Here is a 20505-nt window from a genome sequence, read left to right on the forward strand (position 1 = left end):
GACAAGGTGGCAGCACCTTTTGTCACCTTAAACAGAATCAGGTTGTTGAAAACCTATAACCAAGACTAACTACGTATCTTCAGCTCAAAGGGTACCTCCACCTTTTCACGTGGATCCATCAGAGGTATCGGTGTCTCTCAAAACACACCTCGGGAATGTTCATGGTAGTTCTCAACATAGGAGCTGGGAAGGGAATGGCTGCTTAGTGCTGGTGTCAAAGCCTGCTTCAGCACTGACAGATGTGCAGGCAGTGGGAAGGATCCAAACTCAGAAGAAGAAATTACTAAATTTGTGGTTATGGTCAATATAGTTCAGAATACCTGATTTAAGAGTTCATGGCTTATGTTGTGAGATTTTGTGAGTCATGGTGATGATTAAGATACTGGTAGCTCAATTAACAAGAATATTCTGCTGGCATACCTCCCCCCCCGCCCCCAGCATCATAAACGCAGAGTTTCATTCTTTTGTGTAAAGTTTTTTTTAAAAAAAAAAAGGGGGGGGGGGGGGAAGAAAGAAAGACAAAGACTTTCGAACTCACATGGGGTTACAGCATAACAAAGCAGAGAAACAAACCCTTCAGAAACAGAGATGAGCAGTGAGGGCTGGACTAATTTGTAGATTGCCTTGCAGAAGGCTCTGTCCTGGACCAGACCCTGTGTGAGACAGGCATGAAGCAGTGCCTAATTTTGAAAACTTAAGTTATAAGATGGTGGACAACAGATGGGTAAAGGCAGGGGAGCACAGGGAAATGGTGTGGTATTGGTGGCCAAAGAGGTCTTACCACTTTGATTAGCTTGGTCCCGGTGAACATTTTCTTGGTACTGTAGTGAAGGAAGCTTTATGGAAGGAGCTTAAGGACAGTGAGGTAGCTTTGTGGGTTTTTAGGAGGAGCATGTCTCAGGTCTGAAGGTAGAGAAAGTGGGGGGGGGTGTTTGCTTTGAACATTAAAGGTAGCTGGCATCCTGTGCTGAGCAAAACACTTCAACTCTGAATGAGAGACCAAAGATGGAGTGAAGATGGGCTGTGATATGTACTGAAAACCAAGACAAGCGATGGACAGAGCATTAAATAGGAAGGTGTCGCGAGCAAGTGGTCCCCTTGCAGCAGTGCTTCAGGTGGGTACGAGCAAGGCCAGAGGACATCTGTTCCAGCAAGCAGAAAGAAGAGTCACGTCAGCACTCTGGATGGAGAAGGGCTGAAGGAGTGACTGCTCCATTCACTTATTTCTTAGCTGTTGCATCAGATCGCTGCTCGCATCAGCAGTGTATTGGTTCTGGCCTGGAGGACCTAAGCACTAGGGGTAGCTTTATTTACAGAACCAAGTGGATTTAATCAGACAAGCCAATAATAATTAACCAATGAGTTGGACATTGAACCTTTCTCTGGTATTGATGGTAAGGGGGTTGTTCCTGAGCAATTACTCATTGTATCATCCTTGACTTCTGAGCTATCTACTAACTCCATGAACAATGAGACAGCAGAATCCTTGCAGTCACCCTGCTGTCCCCTTTTACCTACTGCACTTCAAGAGCATGCATGATAAAGCAAATTCAGTTCCAGCCTTAGAGTAGTACCACCCCTACCTGCCCCCCTCCTCCACCTTTCTAAGCAGCAGGGTAATGATTTAGGAATGGTCTTCTGGCTGTCTCGGATGTTGGGGGTTGCCCTACAATGAAGATTCAAAGTCTCTTTTGGGTTTTGTGGTCAGCCAGGTGCCGTAACACGCAGACAACACGGAGATGTGGGAAAGGGAGAAGCAAAGGGAAAAGCTGGGAAAGTCTCCAAGCTCTGCAGGCCAGAAGAAGTTGGTAAAAGGAACCTGGATTCTGGGGACTCAGAAAGACCACTGCAGCATGCGGTCAGCTCAGCTGCCAGATGCTTCCCAGGTTGCCAGGCCTGGAGGAATGCTGGTGTCCTGGGCCTCCTTGCTGGGTGGCACATGACAAAAAGGGTACTGTCACCTTTGGCTCTTGAGGGAACAGCCTCTGCTGGACTTCTTGGCAGCATTCAGCACACTTGTTCTGGCAGGAGAGATCTGTTGCACTGAAGTAGTGTCTTTAGTGGGTCCATACGAGCTTGTCTGTTGGTGTGCACTGATGAAGGCTGTAGTTTCTGAGCAATGGCTGTGGTGTCCTGCAGTGACTCTGACAGTGGCTTCCCTGCTTCTCCCCTTTGATCTCTTTCTCCGGTCTTCGTCTCCTCCCTTCCCCAGAGCCCATGCAGTTTCCAAAGCCCTTTTGGTCACTGCTTTGGTCTGCCGTGTTGTGCAATAGCACCAAGTTAACAATTAACTGCATGTCATCAGGGATTTGTCCTAACACCACTTGAGGGTGTGTAGGGAATTTTGTCCCAAGCATCTACCCAGGATTCTCACAGCCAGGCAGAGTGAGGGGAAGGAGCTGCTGTCTCTTCTCCCCTGAGCCATGTCAACAGCCCTGGAGGAGTTCTGCGGCTCTGTCTTTTGGGTGAGTGGCTGCATCACCCCCATCGCCCATTCTTGGGGTAGGATGCTTGGTCCTCAGGGGAGAGCAGTAGATCCCAAGGCTCACAGCTTGTTCAGCCAGTGGGACCCAACTCCCAGCAGCCAGCAGATGTTCTGGTATTATCCAGGACTGCCATGGCACTGAGCACTGTGTGCTGCCTGCGTGGTATCCACGAGGAATCAATGCAAATGACAGTTCCCCGAGTGAGCCCTGTCCTGTTTTAGCCCCGCAGCCCAGCTGGGAACACAGGACACCCTGCACGGACCTCTTGGGGAATGATTTGGGTCCAGCTGCTCCAGCTGGCTTGGCTCCAGCAAGGGGTGGTTGTGGGGGAGGCTCTCCCAGGTTCAGGCAGATACATGGGTAGGGGGACATCACCTGGGCCTTTGGCTGAGTGCCGAAATGCTCGGCCAAGAAGGTGTGTGTTGAGGAGGGCGGGTGCGATGGGGTGGAGCAGAGCGGGCAGGAACTATAGAGTGGTGGCTCTTGTGCCGTGAGCTGAGTGAGGGTCAAACCATTCCAAGTGACTCGGCTGTCTGTCCTTGCTGCCCCTAGAATGCCTCTTACCTTGCTCGTCCGGATGCTGACCTGCCCGTGTGCTTCCAGCAGACTGTGCTGGTCTGGGTCCCCCTTGGCTTCTTCTGGGTTTTGGCTCCATGGCAGCTCCTGCCCATGTGCAAATCCAGAGCCAAGAAATCATCTGTGACCAAACTCTACATCACCAAACAGGTAGAGTGGGGCTGAGGGGGCACAGGGGGTGGGCTGGAGGAGCCTGGGATGGAGAAGTGGTGAGTGGAAAGCCTCTGGGCTGGAGTCAGATGTGGGATGGAGAGATGAGAAGTGTAGGAGAGAAGGAGCAATGGGCTACGGCACCATCTGGGGCAGAAATGTAAAGGGGGGCCCAGGACAAGGCATATCTGGGACAGAGGGGATAACAGGGCTGGGATGCATGGGGAGGGAGGGCAGAGGTGTGTACTGGGGCCTCTCATCTTGTTGGCTGGTACCCTCCAAGCTTAAAAAAGGCAGTGCTCCTGTGGAAGTGCTGCAGCTTCACAGGGCTCTAGAAAGCTCTCCCAGGCCAGGTTTGGGTTGGAAAGGGTGTAACGGTGTATGGGGGACAGTGCTTTTACACCCAACTGTGTTGTCTCCCAGTGGTTCCCAGTGCCCACAGTGGGCTGGGTCTCCCCTCACGGCTGCTCCCCTCTCCCCGCAGTTGCTGGCTTCCTTGCTGATGCTGACGGCAGTGGTGGAGTTGGCCCTGGCATTTGTAGAGGACACAGAGCAGGACCCCCTGCCAGCTGTCCAGTACACGAACCCCAGCCTGTACATCGCCACATGGGTAAGAGATCGGCCAGTAAACGTGCTGTGTGTCACCAAAGAGACAGGGTGTGAGACCGTGGGGCCAAGCAGCAGAAAACTCCCCATAGCACAGAGATCAGCTGGAAGCTGTGTCCACGAGGGAAGCGTAGCCTGGAGGATGGGTAGGGACTAGCCCTGAACGTCCATGGGTGGTGCACAAGGGCGACAGGTTGAGGGCAGGCATCTGGTTGTACAGTGCTCCCTCCTTTTACCCTTTAAACCAGGATATATACTATGTCTGTGAGCATAGCTGAGCTTTCTGGCAGAAGCCTTAGTAGCAGCAGTATGGGTTTCACAGGACTGATTGCACAGCGTGAACATCAGACCATACCTTGCTGCTCTGATGTCTCACAGCTTCTCATGGGTTGCGACTCAGTTTTGTGCAGAGAGTCGAGAAATGCCACAGGATACCCAGGCAGAGGAGAAAGCTGAGGACATCCGGACTATTAGCTTGATGGAATATGTGCGTGGAAGTTGCAGATATCTCGTATGAGACATGGGATATTCTAACAGTCTTAACAAAGCTGTAATGCTCAGGAGCTGCACTTAAAAGCAAAAGTAACACCCCAATTTACTATCCTTCGTATTTTGTCATGTCATTTAATTTCACTTACAGAGTTCACATGAGATTATAAGCCAAGGGGACTGCCCAGAGAGGCCGTGCAGCTGGGTCTCTGATCTGGCTTTAATTCCAGGCCTGGAGGCAATATGCAGGAGACAGGGTGTGACTCCTGACAGCTGGGCGTATCTGAGAATCTGGGGTGAGAACAGCTAAAAAGAGAAATAGTGCTCTGCTGTAATGTCAGGGTGTCTTCAGACCTTGCTTTTCCTATGAGGAGCCTGATCTTATGTCTTCCTGAAATAAACCTTTGCCCTGTGCAGTTAACTCTGAAGCTTATGTAGGGTTGGCAGCAACCTCAGGCACTGGGAGCTCAGTGTCTTCAAGGCAGAGAATCCCAGCAGATCACATGTGCTGGTGTCCAGGAACACATGCTCCAAAGGCATGTGTAGAGCCCAGACCTAGTCCTGCAGCCCTACCTGAACCTCTGACTGATTTTCTTTCCCCCAGCTCCTGGTCCTGCTGATCCATGATGCACGACGCTTCTGCTTGTGCAGAGACTCGGGGATACTTTTCTGCTTCTGGACACTGTCCCTGCTCTGTGGGATACTGCCATTCCAGTCACTCCTCCGGAGAGCCCTGCAGGTTGGGTTTAGCAGAAGCTCTGTGCTTCCCCATGGTCTTGTTCTGTCCCCAAAGAAGGTACCTTCAGACTTCCATCTCTTGACAAGCTTTCAGTGGTATCACTAGGGTCCCAGCTGCCCTAGGGAACCAGAAGACACCCGAGAAGGAATGGCTCTTTGCATTCATTCTGTCTCTTTGGGGAGGCATAAGTTCTCCAGTACCAATTTCTCCCCTTATAGACTTATGGGAGGAGGTCAGGGAGACGCCAGGAGAGTTGCTGAAGGGAAGCTGAGCAAGTTTTGCACTGCCCTGTTGAACTCAGCCATGTTCACTGTCCTGGGGATGGATCTTGTCTCTGAGCACCAGGTGGCCTTGAGACAAGCCCCAACAGTCATCCTGGGCTCTCCATTCCTGCAGGCACCGATCTCCGACGTGCCACGGTTTGTCCTTTTCTTCACCTCCTACGGGCTCCAGCTGCTGCTCTTCCTTGTCTCGGGCTTCTCAGACATTGCCCCAGAAACAAAGGAAATCAGGAAGAAGGTGCGAGGTCCATGCAGGAGTGGGCTTGGGGTACCACATCCCAGCTGGCGTTGTGTGGGGCAGGGTGGGCTCCATGCAGAGACTCCTCCTGGCCCCTGTGGGAGGGAAGACCTCAGGGCTTCAGCAAGGGGCACAGCTGGAGCCTGCAGCGTGGGGCATCTGCATGTGTGTCCAAGGGGAACTGCTTCCAGCTGCAAGATGGGGTTCCTGGGGCTGGAGCTGGCACAGTTTGAAACCCCTGGGGTGCCTTAATGGCTGGGGTTGCTGAGTCAACTCTTGTCAACGCCACCTCTCGGCATCAACAATCTCTTAGTACCCACTTTGCTTTGTACCCTAGAATCCGGAGGTGACAGCCTCCTTCCTGAGCTCCATCACCTTTGAATGGTACACCAGGTGAGCAGGGCTCCGTGAGAGGTTGGGCTGGTGAAATGCAGGGGTGCTTTAGGGCTGGGGCAGTGCTGTTTTGGGGAGCCTGCAGCACAGGCTGCTTGGAGTTAGTTGTGAGAGGCACCACATTTGGTGCAGTCTGTGCAGCCTGAGCTCAGGGTGGGGCTGGGTGTGAAGGCTCTGCACTTGCAGCAAGGACTTTCCCTTGGGTATAGTGTGCGAGACTTGCTGAGGGGAGACTTCTCTGCCCCACAGCATGGTTTTCAAGGGCTATCGCAAGCCCTTGGAGATAGAGGATATCTGGGAATTGAAAGGTAAAGACAAGACTCAGGCTATTTATGCTGGTTTGGAGAAGAACATGAAGACTGCAGTGAGGAAGGCCCAAGCAGAACTGGCGAAACGGAAACGCAAGAAAAGATGCCAGGAAGGTGACCCAGAGTGTGGGAACAACATGAGCAAGGCCCAGAGCCAAGACATCCTGGTGCTGGTAAATCCCTTCCTATTCTTGGCCTTGCATGGGACTAAGAAATCCAGGTCCAGCCTTGGGGAGTAGGGCCACCTCACCTCCCTGCAGCCCCCCTTTGCTGGGTTTTCCCCTCTTTGATTCTGCAGGGCCATGGGCAAGGGTGGGGGAACCCGTGACAGGGTCTTCCCTGTCCTTGGCAGATCCCCATGTTTTGAGAGACCAAGAAAGCCTCCATCCTTCTGCCCTACCAAAGGACAGGAACTACCCTCAAGTCTGCAGTAAAAGCAGCTCCCGTATCTCTGTCTTTCCCTACCCCAGATACCTCCCAGCAATGTGGTCAGCGTGAACATCACTCCATGATCACCCTGGCCTCAAATTCTTCCTGGGGTGCCTGATTTTTGGCCTGAGATGTTCAGGCTCATCTGGGGTTTGGAACAATTGTCTTTGGCGTGCTAGAGAGATGTTATTACTGGGGGTGGAAGACATGAGCAGAGATCAGCAAGAGGGAACATGACGGGAGGGAAAGCTAAGGCTTCATTCCGGGTACCTGATCTGGGGTCTGTGGCGCTGCCCTGGAAGCATCCTTTCAGGTGCAGGAAGCCTGCACAACCAGCTCCTTTACTTCTGTGTGGGCTTCCCTCTAGGAGGAGAAGCAGCCAAAGAGGAAGAAGAAGGGAGACAAAGGGGACTCCAGCCCTCGCAAGGATTTCCCCAGGGGCTGGTTGGTGAAAACGCTGTGCAAGACCTTCTGGCGGAACCTCCTGCTATCGGTGGCTTTCAAGCTGGTGCATGATGGATTTGTGTTTGTCAGCCCCCAGCTGCTGAAGTGAGTCCTTTCTCTCTTCCCTGTCCATGCCCTGTCCTGGCTTTTCACCCAGCCCCACCACCTCTGTATGTGCAATGCATCCAACCGCACCATCTCCATATGTGTATCTCTCCCAGCCCCACACCCTAGGGACTTTTTGTGGCCTCACCAAAGGTGTCAGAATGTGTTGGGTTACAGTTTAACGAAGAACTGATCTGAGCTTGCTGCCAGCTCTTACGGCTGATATTTTGCTCCCTGCTCCCTATGTCCTTTGTTTTGCAGTCCTGGCTCTTCTTTGGGGCCCTTCCTGAGTCAGTCCAGCTCAACCCAACAGGACCTGCCCTGTTTGTTTTGCAGAGCCGCACAGTCTCTGTGGATGATCTGACATTAGTGACCTGCTGGTGTATGTGAAATGCAGTGTCCCTGGCAGAACAGGGGACCCCAACTTGCTGAGCATTGAGCCAGCTGTCTGGGGCAGGGTCTCCATCTGCTCTTGTGAGGATGCTCTCCCTGCATTGGTTTGGAGCATCCTGCTTGGGTCTGTCTTAGTAGGGTGGGGGTCTCATGGGCTTCTTTACCCTCCAGGCTGCTGATCACCTTTGTGTCTGATGAGGAGTCCTTTGCCTGGCAAGGCTACCTGTACGCCATCCTGCTCTTCCTGACAGCACTGATCCAGTCCCTTTGCCTGCAGCAGTACTTCAGCTTGTGCTTCCAGCTCGGCATAAACGTGCGTGCCAGTCTCATCGCTGCCATCTACAAGAAGGTTGGTATGGCTCTGTCATCGCCCCTGTTGGCTTCCTCCAAGCTGGTCTGGGGATACCAGCATCCATTGCCTGTCCCATCAACCTGGGGCAATTAGGGTGTAAGCCCTTTACTTCCCAGGAAGACACAGGGAGAGCTTGGCTTTTGGGACACCTACCCGGTGCTGGGGATGCTGTGGGTGCTAGTTCTGCCTGGGACCTGGGTGCTGCAGCCATGTGTTTGACAGCTACCAGGGGCCAAGGGAGGTTTCTCTTCAGGGCAGTGCAACACCTAGGGCAGCTGCCACTGGGATTCCTGTGTGGGGATGTGTTTCTTTGCCCCCAGCATCCAGCAGCTGCTGGTGTGCAGGCAGTGATGACAGCACCCGTGGCCACCAGAGAGGCACCAGGAGCAGTTTCAGCCTGGCCTGCTAATTCCCTTCTCTGCACCATGCTGCTGGCAAGCAGGCTGCTCCCAGACCGGCTTGCTTCTGTCTCCAGGCACTCACCATGTCCAGTGCCACCCGCAAGGAGTCCACAGTGGGAGAGACTGTGAATCTGATGTCAGCTGATGCCCAAAGGTTCATGGACATGGCCAACTTCGTTCACCAGCTGTGGTCATCCCCCCTGCAAATTATCCTGTCCATCGTCTTCCTCTGGGGAGAGCTGGGCCCCTCTGTCCTGGCTGGCATTGCAGTCATGGTGCTGCTCATCCCCATAAATGGGTTCCTGGTCGCCAAGGCCAGAACCATCCAGGTCAGTGGTGGGTGCAAGATCCTCCCTGGCCTCCCACTCCTGAGGCCCACTGTTGCTCCTCTCACTCACTTTCCACACTCCTCTACCCTTCCCTGTTATGCTGCGTATCTTTCCCAGCCTAGGAAGTTCATCTGACTCGGGCTGGGGCTGCCTCTAGCCTGAGTTGGGGGGTGATCAGCTGAGATGAGTGGGAGGCAGGTGAGACCTGTTCTACCATCGGAGCTGAACTTGAACAGGGCTGGGTGCAGCCTTGAGGACTGAAAGCAAGATATTATCAACCATAAAATAAAGCTCTAGCTTCTACTTGACAACAGGGTGCTGTTTTTTCCCAGGTTGTCCAGAGCCCCAGGGACCCAAGGTCCAGCTTTGTGGGTTGGCTTCTCTGGGCTTTGGAGCCCACCCTTCCCTTCCCTGTGGCAGCCCAGATGTATTTCCAAGGGTGAGCTGCTTGTCTGGTTTAGGTGACCTCTGTCTCTTCTGTTTGTAGGTGAGGAATATGAAGAACAAAGATGAACGCATGAAAATAATAAGTGAAATCCTCAACGGAATCAAGGTGAGCAGTGGAGTGGAGACCCCCCGGGCAGCTGCTGCACCCCTCTTCCTGGTGCACTGTACCTGGAGGCACAACACCTACAGCACCAGTGTTATAGCCTAGCTTGAGGCCCCTGAGTCTGGGTAGCCAAGCCTCAGTCTCTGCAATTTCCTTGGCTTCCTCACCTTTTGAAAGGTTGGCTGTGGAGGAGAAATGGGTACCTGGACCAAAACTTGGGAGCCAAGAGAGGGTTTTCTGGGGGTTTTCTGGATGGTTGTGGTCATGTGCAGGCTGCCATGGTGGCAAAGGGGCTGGCAGTAACCTGTTAGCTGAGGATGAGGGAGTGGGAATGCTGTGGGGAAGTGTTATAAGCAATGGGGCAGGACAGGAGAGGGGAGATGCAGTGGCCAAGCAGGGTTCTGAGCAAGCCAGGAGCTAGTGATGGAGGTGCTGTCCACCAGCGAGCTGAGTGTGGAGGTGGGCATTCCTGTGAGGCCAGCACCCGCTCACCCTGCTAATCCCACAGATCCTGAAGCTTTTTGCCTGGGAGCCCTCATTTGAGAAGCGAGTCAATGAGATCCGGGCACGTGAGCTCAAGGACTTGGTGAACTTCAGTTACCTGCAGTCAATCTCTATCTTTGTGTTCAGCTGTGCCCCCTTCCTGGTGAGTGCCAGTGGGTCTGGGGAGGGCAGTACCTTCCTCGGAGCTGGGGCTGGGCTGTGTCCAAGGTGATGGGAAGGATTTGGAACCTTGGCTGCAGTGCTTCAGCAGCGAGGAAAGGGCTAGCTGACAGATGCCTGGGATGCAGAATATGGTCCTGGCTGCTGGCAGGAGAGCTATGGTGGAAAGGGGTCCCATCAGGATGGAGAGACAGGGCCCAAAGGAGAAGAGAAGCAGGAGGGGAACAGGTCTCCAGCAGGAAGGCACTGCTGAGGTCTGAGGGGAGCATGAGGGTCTGGGCTGCACACAACCACACTGATGGTGGCTTTACCTGCTATCTGTCCCAGGTCTCCTTGGCCAGCTTTGCTGTCTATGTACTGGTGGACGAGAACAACATCCTGGATGCAAAGAAGGCCTTTACTGCCATCTCCCTTTTCAACGTGCTGCGCTTCCCCATGGCCATGCTGCCCTTGGTCTTCTCTTCCCTGGTGCAGGTCAGCCCTCACACAGGGCAGGGGATGCAGGGGGGTCTTATGATACCTCTGCCCAAACTGGCAGAGGGGGCTCAGGTGTGTGATGGACCTGGGTCTTGGACACCCAGGGGTCAGTGCACAGGGCTCTGCTGGCAATGGGACAGGACAGGACTCACATACGTGACACAGGCTTGGGGCTCAGAGGTGGGGGCTGTGTATATGGGGTGGTCTGCTTATGGGACTCCTGCCAGCCCACCCAGCTGTGTCCCATGTCCGCATGACACCCTCTTCCCGCCATGGCAGACCAACGTGTCGAAGGAGAGGCTGGAACGCTACTTGGGTGGAGAAGACCTGGACACCTCAGCTATCCACCACAACCCCATTGCAGGTAGGTGAACGCGCTGTGGGTCATAGGCTGGCCCAACCCTAGGCTTTCCCAGCCCTCAGGGACGGCTCTTTGCTGACAGGCAGCGCTGTGCGTTTCTTGGAGGCCACGTTTTCCTGGGAGCAGGATGGCAACGCTGCGATAAGAGAGTGAGTGCTCCGCGCCATGTTGGGGGCAGATGGGTGGGGAGAGGGAGTCCTCCTGTGGTGTTAGCTGGGGATGGCACCTCTCACAGTGCTGCTAGAGGCGAGTGTCCCAGAGACGCTGGTCTGTGTTGGTCCCAGGCAGGAGCTGGTGGGTGGCCTGGCAGTGCTGCTTCCTCAGCCCTCGTGTCTTTGCAGTGTCACCCTGGACATCATGCCTGGGAGCCTGGTGGCTGTGGTGGGGGCTGTGGGCTCAGGCAAATCTTCGCTGGTCTCAGCCATGCTTGGAGAGATGGAGAATATCAAGGGACACATCAACATCCAGGTGAGAAGAGCCGGCCGGCGCGGGGGGCTGTGGGGCTGCGTGGGAGCTCGGTGGGGAGGCAGCAGGGCAGGACTGGTCCTGGAGCGGTGGCTCAGGGCAAGGACAAGCTGCAGGAGATGGCAGTGTTCTTGTGTCTGTCTTTCCAGGGCTCGCTGGCCTATGTCCCCCAGCAGGCCTGGATCCAGAATGCCACACTGAAAGACAACATCCTTTTTGGGTCAGAACTGGATGAAGCCAGGTATCAGCAGGTCATCAAGGCCTGTGCCCTTCTTCCAGACCTGGAACTGCTGCCTGCGGGTGACCAGACAGAGATTGGAGAGAAGGTATCAGCTCTGGGCACTATGGGTTTCCCATAGCACCTGCAGCAGAGGACAGAGCTGTTGCCCTGTGTCATCCCAGTGCTCAGGGAGGTCCCTTCCCTTCCAGGGCATTAACCTGAGTGGGGGCCAGAAGCAGCGAGTCAGCCTGGCCCGAGCAGTGTACAGCAATGCAGACATCTATGTCCTGGACGACCCCCTGTCTGCCGTGGATGCTCATGTCGGCAAGTACCTCTTCGAGCATGTGCTGGGGCCAAAAGGTCTGCTGCAAAAGAAGGTGAGCACCTATGCACTCCTCCCCACCACCTGGCCAGGCAGAAGTGGCACTAGCATGGTGTTGACCATTCAGGGAAGGCTGAGGTTGCTTGCTTGGGGCAGAGAGGGGTTCTGTGGCTTTCACGTGGGGCTGCAGCAGGCAGGAGAGGCCTCACGGGTCCCCAGAGGGGTGCTCTGTGTTCCCATAGCCAGGCAGTGATAAGCAGAGAGGTCCCCAAGTAGGGGATGGAGAGCCTGCAGGCCCATGGTTGGGGGGGCAAGGGGTGCTCTGACACTCACTACCCTGCAACCACTTTGTTGCAGACACGGATCTTGGTGACGCACAGTATCAGTTTCCTGCCCCAGGTCGATAACATCGTGGTGCTGGTGGCAGGAGCAGTGTCTGAGCATGGCTCCTACAGCACCCTGCTTGCAAACAGGGGGGCCTTTGCCCAGTTCCTGGGCTTGTATGGCAGCCAGGAGGAGGATGCTTCCAAGAAAAATTCCACAGGTACTGGGAACACAATGGGGCTGCAGCAGTTAGAGGGGCTGTGCCTGTGTCTTGGGGATATAAAAACACCAAGACCTGATCTGTCAGTCTGACCCTGCTCTGTCCAGCCCAGGCCCCAGTGGTGGCCACTGTGCATCCATCCCAACTTCTGGCAATCAGCAGCACAAGGACTTTCTGCCTAAGATTTGCATCCAGCCATTGTGTTGAACAGCAAGCGAAGGACCTGTCTAATTTTTTTACTCCCTATTTAGTTCATTTATGTTTATGGCTTCCATAATCTTTTGTGGAAACAGGCTCCATACCTTAGTGATGCTGGGGTGAGAAATGTCCTTTGGTTTATTCTAAACATGCTGTTGGATAATGTTTCATCTTTATTATGTCCCTCAGTACTATGGGGGAGTGGTGTCAGGTTAGGTGGATGCTCACCCTGCCTGGGCTCAGCCCAGTTGTCCAGCTGGAGCCTGGCTATTCCCAGTCCATCCCCACAGGATTCATCTCCACCTGCTCAGAGAGGTGCTCCTGAACTGGAGTGACATGACCTACCTGATCTTGCATCTCCTAAACTAGCAGAAATCTCTGCATGAGGTCCCACCAGTGGTACTGGGATAAGTCACCAGCAGGGACTGCCTTCATTCAGGCCTTTAGCCCTATGTCCCGTCTCAGTTCTCCCTCCAGCACAACAGATTTCTTCTTCCTCCTGCTGTACTGTGCTTGCAGCAGGGTTGGAAGAGGCTTTGATGTGCGGTGGTAGGATGCAGCCTGGGCCTGGGGTGTGGGGTGGAGCTGAGTGCAGCAGAGATGCAGTGCGCAGGACCTGCTCTCTCCTCAGTGCCTGACCCTGCCTTCCCTCATCCCTGTGCTTGTAGCTGTTGCTTTAGCTGGGGATGAAGAGCAGGGTGATGAAGACATTGAGCCTTGTGTGGAGGAGGGCCCTGATGATGTGGTGACCATGACCCTGAAACGAGAGGCCAGCATCCATCAGAGAGAGTTCAGTCGCAGGTGGGAACTTGACCTGAGCTCTCAGCTCTCTCCTGTGGCCCCTGCATTGCTTCCTAGGAGATGGGATCGAGGGGCTTCCCTGGGCGGATTCCTGTGCAGAAGGGTCTGGGAGCCTCCCTGCCTGCTCCTATCCTGACCTAGCTGGGCTGGGTCAGGAGCATCTGATCTTGCCTTTACTCACATTAGTGTGTCACAGCCTTACTCTGTGGTCTTCCCTGAAACTCGTGCTGCTGGCTGATTCTGCTTTTGGGGATGAGGGCTGTGATTTCACGGCTGCAAATGCCTAGGGCTTCCATTCAAAGCTGCCCCAGTTAGGATATTATTTCCCAGAGGGCTCCAGCACTGGAGTCCCAGTGCAGCATGGGGATGGATCCCCAGGAGAGTAGGACCATTCCAGCACCCTGTGACTAATGGTGCCCATCACCTCCCTGCAGCCTCAGTAAAAACAGCACCAATTCCTGGAAGAAGGCCCAGGAGGAGTCCCCCAAGAAGCTGAAGGGCCAGCAGCTGATTGAGAAAGAAGCTGTGGAAACCGGCAAGGTGAGGAGGATGGATGGAGAAAGCACTGTGCTGCCCTGGCTCAGTGCTATAAGACTCTGATTGTGGCTCAGAAGCTGGTGCTGGCTGGCTGTGGCCCCGTTGCAGCCAAGAGACACTGAAGGAGACAGAGCTGCCTGGGACTGGTGGGCAAGGTGGTGGAGGGGAGGAGCACTGTGGGCAGCAAGGCGGGAGTCCCAGGGCTGTGCTGGGTGTCATTGGCCACGGTTTCCTGGGCAGCGGTGATGGGCTAAATTGGTCCACAGGTGAAGTTCTCCATGTATCTGCGGTACCTGCGTGCTGTTGGCTTGTGGTATTCTTTCTGGGTTGCCATGGGCTACGTTGGACAGTACGTCACCTTTGTGGGGACCAACCTGTGGCTCAGTGCCTGGACTGACGATGCGCAGCGCTACCTGAACCAGACCTATCCCGTGGAGCAGCGAGACCTGCGGATTGGTGTCTTTGGGGCCCTGGGGCTGTCACAAGGTGAGTGTGGGAGTACAGGGGATCCCACTCACCTCAGCTGTGTGGTCCAGAAGGGATATGGCTTGCAAGACCTGCAGCCAGCAGTGCGGCAGGGAGCAGGGGACCCAGCACTGTGTTCGTTTGCCTGCTGCTGCTTTCCTTCTGGCTCCTGGCTGAACTGGGGACAGATATCAGTCTGAAGCCAGCATAAATTGGCCCAAGAATTCTGTGTTGCCCCCTTAGGTTGAAGATCACTGTCCTCAATCAGTTTGGAGGTAGTGCTAGGGCCCAAGGCTTTCCAAAAGGTTTACGTTCTTCCCCTGTGGTGGGACAGAGTTACTGGGGCCTTCCAAGAAGGTGGGATGCAGGACTATCACAGTGGCTTGCTGCAGAGCTACTGGCCTGGAGCTGCTTGAGCCAGAGGGTGCCTGGGGCCAGTGTCACACATGAGCTGGTGATGACGGCCCAGTGCTCTCCTCGCAGCTCTCTTCCTGCTCTTTGCAACCATCCTGTCTGCTCACGGTTCCGTGCGAGCCTCCCGGGTTATGCATCAGCAACTGCTCAGCAACATCCTGCGTGTGCCCATGAGCTTTTTTGATACGACCCCGACTGGCCGCATTGTGAATAGGTTTGCCAAGGTAAGAGAACAGCGCCAACATGGAAGAAGGTGTTTGTTCCAGCAGGTCTGGAGGGCGTTGGGTGGTGGCATAGCCTTGTTGCTGTTCAGCACTGTACAGATGAACCCAGATCAGGGCCTGGAAAGGACCAGAAGGCATGGTGGATGCGAGGCAGACTATGAGGCAAACTACATCCTGGGCTATATTAGGAGGAGAGTGGCCAGCAGATCACAGGAAGTTATTATCTCCTCTGCTCAGTGCTAGGGAGGCCACACCTGGATACTGTGTCCTGTTCTGGGGCCACCTGGTCAAGAGGGATACAGAAAAACTGAAGAGGGTCCTGAGTAGATTACCAAGAGAGGCAGGAGCCTGGAGCTCATGTCCCATAATGAATTGTCCTTCTGGTTATGGAGTCTCAGCAAAATACACGGTCTTTGCTATGCAAATGAAACTCATAAAACAAAGACAAAATGAGAAAGGAGGGAGAATACAGAGAGGTAGTTTCAAGTGTGCTGCCACTCCACTTCTTCCTTTGGTGCCATCTCTTGATTTTTGGGAATAAAAATCTCTCTTGAGATCAAGCCTACGGGTCTGCTGGGTTTATTGTGAGATGAGGGAGTATGTGGTGCCCAGCTAGGAGAGGGATAATGGCCAGCTGGAGACCTGGGTGCACCTGCATGGGCCTGCACTCAGCCCTGTCCCTCTTTCTGCCTCAATTCCTGCTCCTGCATCCTGGGTCCAGACGAAGATGCAGTTCTCAAAGCTGGTCTGTGCAACAGGGAAATATTATAGAAAGCTTCTGTTTTAAATCATCCATTTCCAAGCTAGGAGCTGTGGGCCTAAATGGGGTTGTGACCCTAGCACCAATTCAGTGTCATCCAATAGTTTTGCAAATGTCTGGCACTGTGTTACCACATGAGTGTGTAGGAACCCTGATGTGTGGGGCCTTTGGGTTTCTCCCTCTCTCTGGGGTCACTGACTGTTTCTCCACACTTCTTTGTATGCTCCAGGACATCTTCACGATAGATGAGACCATTCCCATGTCCTTCCGCAGCTGGCTCTCCTGTTTCATGGCCATCATTAGCACATTGCTCATGATCTCCCTGGCCACCCCATTCTTTGCTCTCATTATCATTCCCTTGAGCATCTTCTACTGTTTTGTGCTGGTGAGTAACCGGGGCTTGAGAGAAGCTTCTGCCCTGCTTAGAGCAGTATCTTTGTCACTGCTGGGCTTTGTGTTGGTAACCAAGCTGTGTCCCTCATTTCAGCGCTTCTATGTCTCCACGTCACGTCAGCTACGGCGTCTGGACTCTGTAACTAGGTCTCCCATCTACTCCCACTTTGGTGAGACAGTGTCAGGCCTTTCTGTGATCCGGGCCTATGGACACCAAGAACGGTTCCTGCAGCAAAATGAGAGCACCATGGACATCAATCAGAAAAGTGTTTACTCCTGGATAGTCTCAAATAGGTGAGTTTTACTCCTTATGCCACAGCACAGCCTGCAGCACCTCTGCCCAGGGGCTTTTGTGTCCTGAGGGAGGTTCCTGAGATGCTGCAGTCCTCCCTCTTGATCTCAGGACTGAGGGGCTGTGTAGGAGCCGGGGGAGCTTGGGATAGGGACACCATCTGTGGGAAGGAGACATTTTAGGGTGATTTTGAAAGCCAGAGTGTGGTCCCCTGGAAGTGTTCAGTGCCTGGGCAGGGTGAGCTGCGCTGCCAAGGGCTGAGGTGCTCTTGGTGGGTTGTGGGAAGAGGCTGATTCTCCAGGCCAGGTGGGAGTGCGATGGGGGCAGTATCTGGTGTTGACATGTTACGGGGTAGACACTGTGGGTGTGTGAGGGTTGTACAGTTGGGGCTCCTCAGATACATGGCATTACCAGCACAGGAGGTTATGTGTGAGACACAGGGGCTGACAGGTAAAATGAACCTGCTGGCAGAATTGGCTACAAATCAACATGCTGTGTAGGTGCAGGTACCATGTGTACAGTGCTGGGCTCAGGGCTGGCTGCACAGGGATGCTGGTGGGGTGCTGGTCTCACTGGTGAGCCCTGTGTCGGGTGCAGGCAGATGCCTCTCCCACCGCCCCTCAGCTGTGCTCTCCCGGTGCAGGTGGCTGGCCATCCGTCTGGAGTTCGTTGGGAGCCTGGTAGTCTTCTTCTCTGCACTCCTAGCTGTGATTTCAAAGGGCACTTTGGCAGGCGGCATCGTGGGTCTTTCTGTCTCCTCTGCCCTCAACGTGAGTCAGTGAAAGCTTTTTTTATTCCAGGGCAGGGCTGTTTCTAGGAGCAACACCCTGATGGCTCTGGGCTGGCTGCAGGATGCTGCCTTGCCTCCAGCTCTGATCCATGGAGAGGGGATTAGCTGGGGTGTCCCATCACCTGGGGAGCTGGTATGGAGCCAGGGGAGCACACATCCCAGTGTGAGGGGGATGCTTGCTGCTGTGGGGAGGAGCACATTCCCGCTGCGGATCAGAGATGCTGCAAGCAAAGCTTTTGAAGGGCTGAGGAGAGGGGGCTGTGGCCGGGGAGTGGAGAGTTAGGGACTGGGCCAGGGATGCTCGTGCCCAGGCTGAGTCCCTGAGCTGAGGTGGGGGGTGGTTGTTCCTGGGTCCCGCTGAGCTCTGCATCCTCTGTCTCTGCTACACAGGTGACTCAGACACTGAACTGGCTGGTGCGGACGTCTTCGGAGCTGGAGACGAACATTGTGGCTGTGGAGCGGGTACATGAGTACACGAAAGTGAAGAACGAGGTGAGGAGACCAGGGTCCAGGCAAACACCTGCTGCACAGCTTGGTGCTAGCCAGCATCGCAGGGTGCAACCCCCCCTAACGCTCCTGTGCCCCCAGGCTCCGTGGGTGACAGAAAAGCGTCCACCCCGTGGCTGGCCCAGCAAAGGAGAGATCCAGTTCATTGACTACAAAGTTCGTTACCGACCTGAACTGGAGCTGGTTCTTCAGGGGATCACTTGCAATATTGGGAGCACTGAGAAGGTGAGGACCTCTGCACCTGCCCTTGCTACACCCTTTCCATAGTGACACAGTGTTAAAGTTGTTTCTGTCCTCTTAGCTTCGGTCTGTGGGCTGGGGAGGGGTGGTAATGGGACATGGCTCCTGGGGACTTGGGCTGTGGGCCAGGGACCAAAGACGACAGTCTGGGAGATGGTGATTGCAGATGCAGGGCAGGAAGTCCCCCTAGACCTAGATGAAGAGCGTCTGTCCTGTCTTCTTCAACCCTGTCAGCTGGTCTAAATAGCTGCCTCCACAGGTTGGGGTTGTGGGACGGACCGGGGCTGGAAAATCCTCCCTCGCCAACTGCCTGTTCCGGGTGCTGGAGGCTGCTGGAGGGACGATCATCATCGATGAGGTGGATATAGCAACGATCGGCCTCCATGACCTGCGCCAGAACCTCACCATCATCCCCCAGGTGAACTGACCCCACCTTCCCACATCCCACTGCTGCACATCCTCCCCAGGCTCTGTTCCCTGGGTGGTGCGTTGCCCTCAGTGCAACCCTGGGTGCTGCGGAGAGTCCAAGGGCCTGTGAGCATGCCATCGCCACCTCCCCTGCCCAGCTGCAGGCAGCAGGGTGGGCAGGCTGTGGCCAAACTACAGCGGCTACATTCAGCCCTGCTGAATGGCCGTGGCGTGGCTGAACACGGTGCTGGCCCTGGCAGGACCCGGTGCTCTTTACTGGCACCCTGCGGATGAACCTGGACCCCTTTGACCAGTACACAGACAAGGAGGTCTGGAAGGCCCTCGAGCTGGCCCACCTGAAGACATATGTGCAAGACCTTCCTGAGGGGCTGCTGCATCTTGTGAGCGAGGGAGGGGAGAACCTGAGGTGAGTGGAGCATGCCCAGCTCCCCTCCCTTCCCCCTGGTCCCAGGGGAACAGCAGCCTTCAGCAGACTGGCTGTCCAGGGACAAGGGCACATAAGCTTCTGGGAGCGAAGGTGAGAGAAAACGGTCCAGGAGTCAGGGCTGTCAGGGAGCCAGCGTGAGCCAAGCCTTCCATGCTGGCCCAGAGAGCAAGATGCTGAGGGACGTGGTGCTCAGGGTGGCAGATGATCAGCTGGGGCGAGGCCAGGGAGGGCTGGGCAGGCACAAGTGTTGGGGTCAGGGCGGTGTGTGGCAGTAGGCTCGCAGAAGCTATGCTGGTGTCTGCCTAGTAACTCACGTTACCCACCTCATCCCAGTGTTGGGCAGCGGCAGCTCGTGTGCCTGGCCCGGGCCCTTCTCCGCAAAGCCAAGATCCTCATTCTTGACGAAGCAACAGCAGCTGTAGATCTGGAAACTGATCATTTAATCCAGACGACGATCCGGAGTGAGTTTGCTGCCTGCACTGTCCTTACCATCGCCCACCGCCTCCACACCATCATGGACAGCAACAGGTACCGTGGGGCAAGGGGAATGGGGCTCTGGTCTCCAAGGATGGGGTAAGAGGTGGGCAGCAGCAGAAGCAAGGATGCAGCCGGAGGGGCAGGGGTGGATGCAGTGCCTGGGATAGCAATATACAGAGCTTCTAGGAGAGTAGAACAGAGGGATGGGAAGGATGGCCATGCAGTAGTTATGCCTTTGTGGGGAGAAACATTTTTGGGGATCCTTCTTTACAGTAACAGGCCATAGAGGAGTGTGTCACCCTGCCAGCACAGGGAGGAGAGCTGTGCCCTCACCTCTGTGCTGAGAGGTGAACCACATAATGTGGCTGTAGAAGGAGTGAGAGTCGGTGGGGCTGTAGTGCTGGCACCAGCAGCGCTATCGGCCCAGATCCCAGGAGCTCAGCCCTTCTCGTTCCCTGCTGCCAGGGTGATGGTGCTGCAGGCTGGGAAGATTGTGGAATACGACAGCCCTGAGGAGCTGCTCAGGAAGCAGGGCGTCTTCTCCGCAATGGCAGAGGATGCTGGCATCACAAAAACGGAAACCACCGTGCTGTAGGTGGAGTGGAGCAGCGTGCGGGTGTGTGCGTGGGCAGCTCCCTCCCGCTGGCACTCACCAAGCAGGCACCAGTGTCTCCCTGCAGCTGGGCTGCCCAGGAATTTGTCTCTCTGGAGCTGGGAAGTGGAGAGGGTGGCTTCTCTAGCTGTCCGTGAGAGAGGATCTGGACTCGAGTGAGCTGTTAACCTTGCTACCACAGCCTGCTCGCTGTGCACATGAGGGTCTGGAGCCGCATAATTTATTCCAGTATAAAGGGGAAAAATCTATCTGTCAGGCAGGCAGACCATGGCCCCCCTCAGGGCGTCTTAGTTTTTGTACTTCACCATGCCAAGGAAACCTAGCTGAGAGATGCTGTAGCACTATAGAATGAAATTTAGTTTAATCTAAGACTGAATATTATAATTTATTTACTTTTTGTAACTGTTTCTAGTCTTTCAACTAAAAGTTTGACTAAATAAGCCTTGGTTTACCTTTAAACCTGGCTAGTATTTGGGGGAAGCTGGTAACACAGGTGGGGAGTCCAAAATGAGTGGCACAGCTATACCCAGGCATGAACACTACTCTCTGGCAGCAGAGGTGGAGAAGCCAGGGCCTGCCAGCCGTCCCTATGGCTACAGCTCCCTTTGATTGTAGTG

At 54.8% G+C, this 20505-nt stretch overlaps 1 protein-coding gene across 1 annotated transcript; it reads left to right on the plus strand.

Moving 5' to 3' along the window:
• The first annotated feature begins 2423 nt into the window (after positions 1 to 2423).
• ABCC2 (ATP binding cassette subfamily C member 2) lies at positions 2424 to 19870 on the plus strand. Its single transcript, XM_075717774.1, has 32 exons — positions 2424 to 2465; positions 3039 to 3212; positions 3697 to 3822; positions 4912 to 5046; positions 5443 to 5565; positions 5903 to 5958; positions 6208 to 6439; positions 7063 to 7244; positions 7809 to 7986; positions 8465 to 8719; positions 9207 to 9272; positions 9778 to 9915; positions 10260 to 10406; positions 10689 to 10773; positions 10853 to 10919; positions 11112 to 11238; positions 11385 to 11561; positions 11665 to 11832; positions 12135 to 12321; positions 13188 to 13320; positions 13755 to 13860; positions 14124 to 14343; positions 14806 to 14960; positions 15950 to 16105; positions 16208 to 16407; positions 17049 to 17175; positions 17586 to 17687; positions 17784 to 17927; positions 18202 to 18360; positions 18611 to 18777; positions 19132 to 19326; positions 19741 to 19870. The coding sequence occupies exons 1-32, from the start codon at positions 2424 to 2426 to the stop codon at positions 19868 to 19870; spliced, it is 4659 nt and encodes a 1552-aa protein (XP_075573889.1).
• The last annotated feature ends 635 nt before the right edge of the window (positions 19871 to 20505 follow it).

The sequence above is a fragment of the Pelecanus crispus genome, chromosome 10, assembly GCF_030463565.1.
Source record: "Pelecanus crispus isolate bPelCri1 chromosome 10, bPelCri1.pri, whole genome shotgun sequence".
Taxonomy (NCBI): domain Eukaryota; kingdom Metazoa; phylum Chordata; class Aves; order Pelecaniformes; family Pelecanidae; genus Pelecanus; species Pelecanus crispus.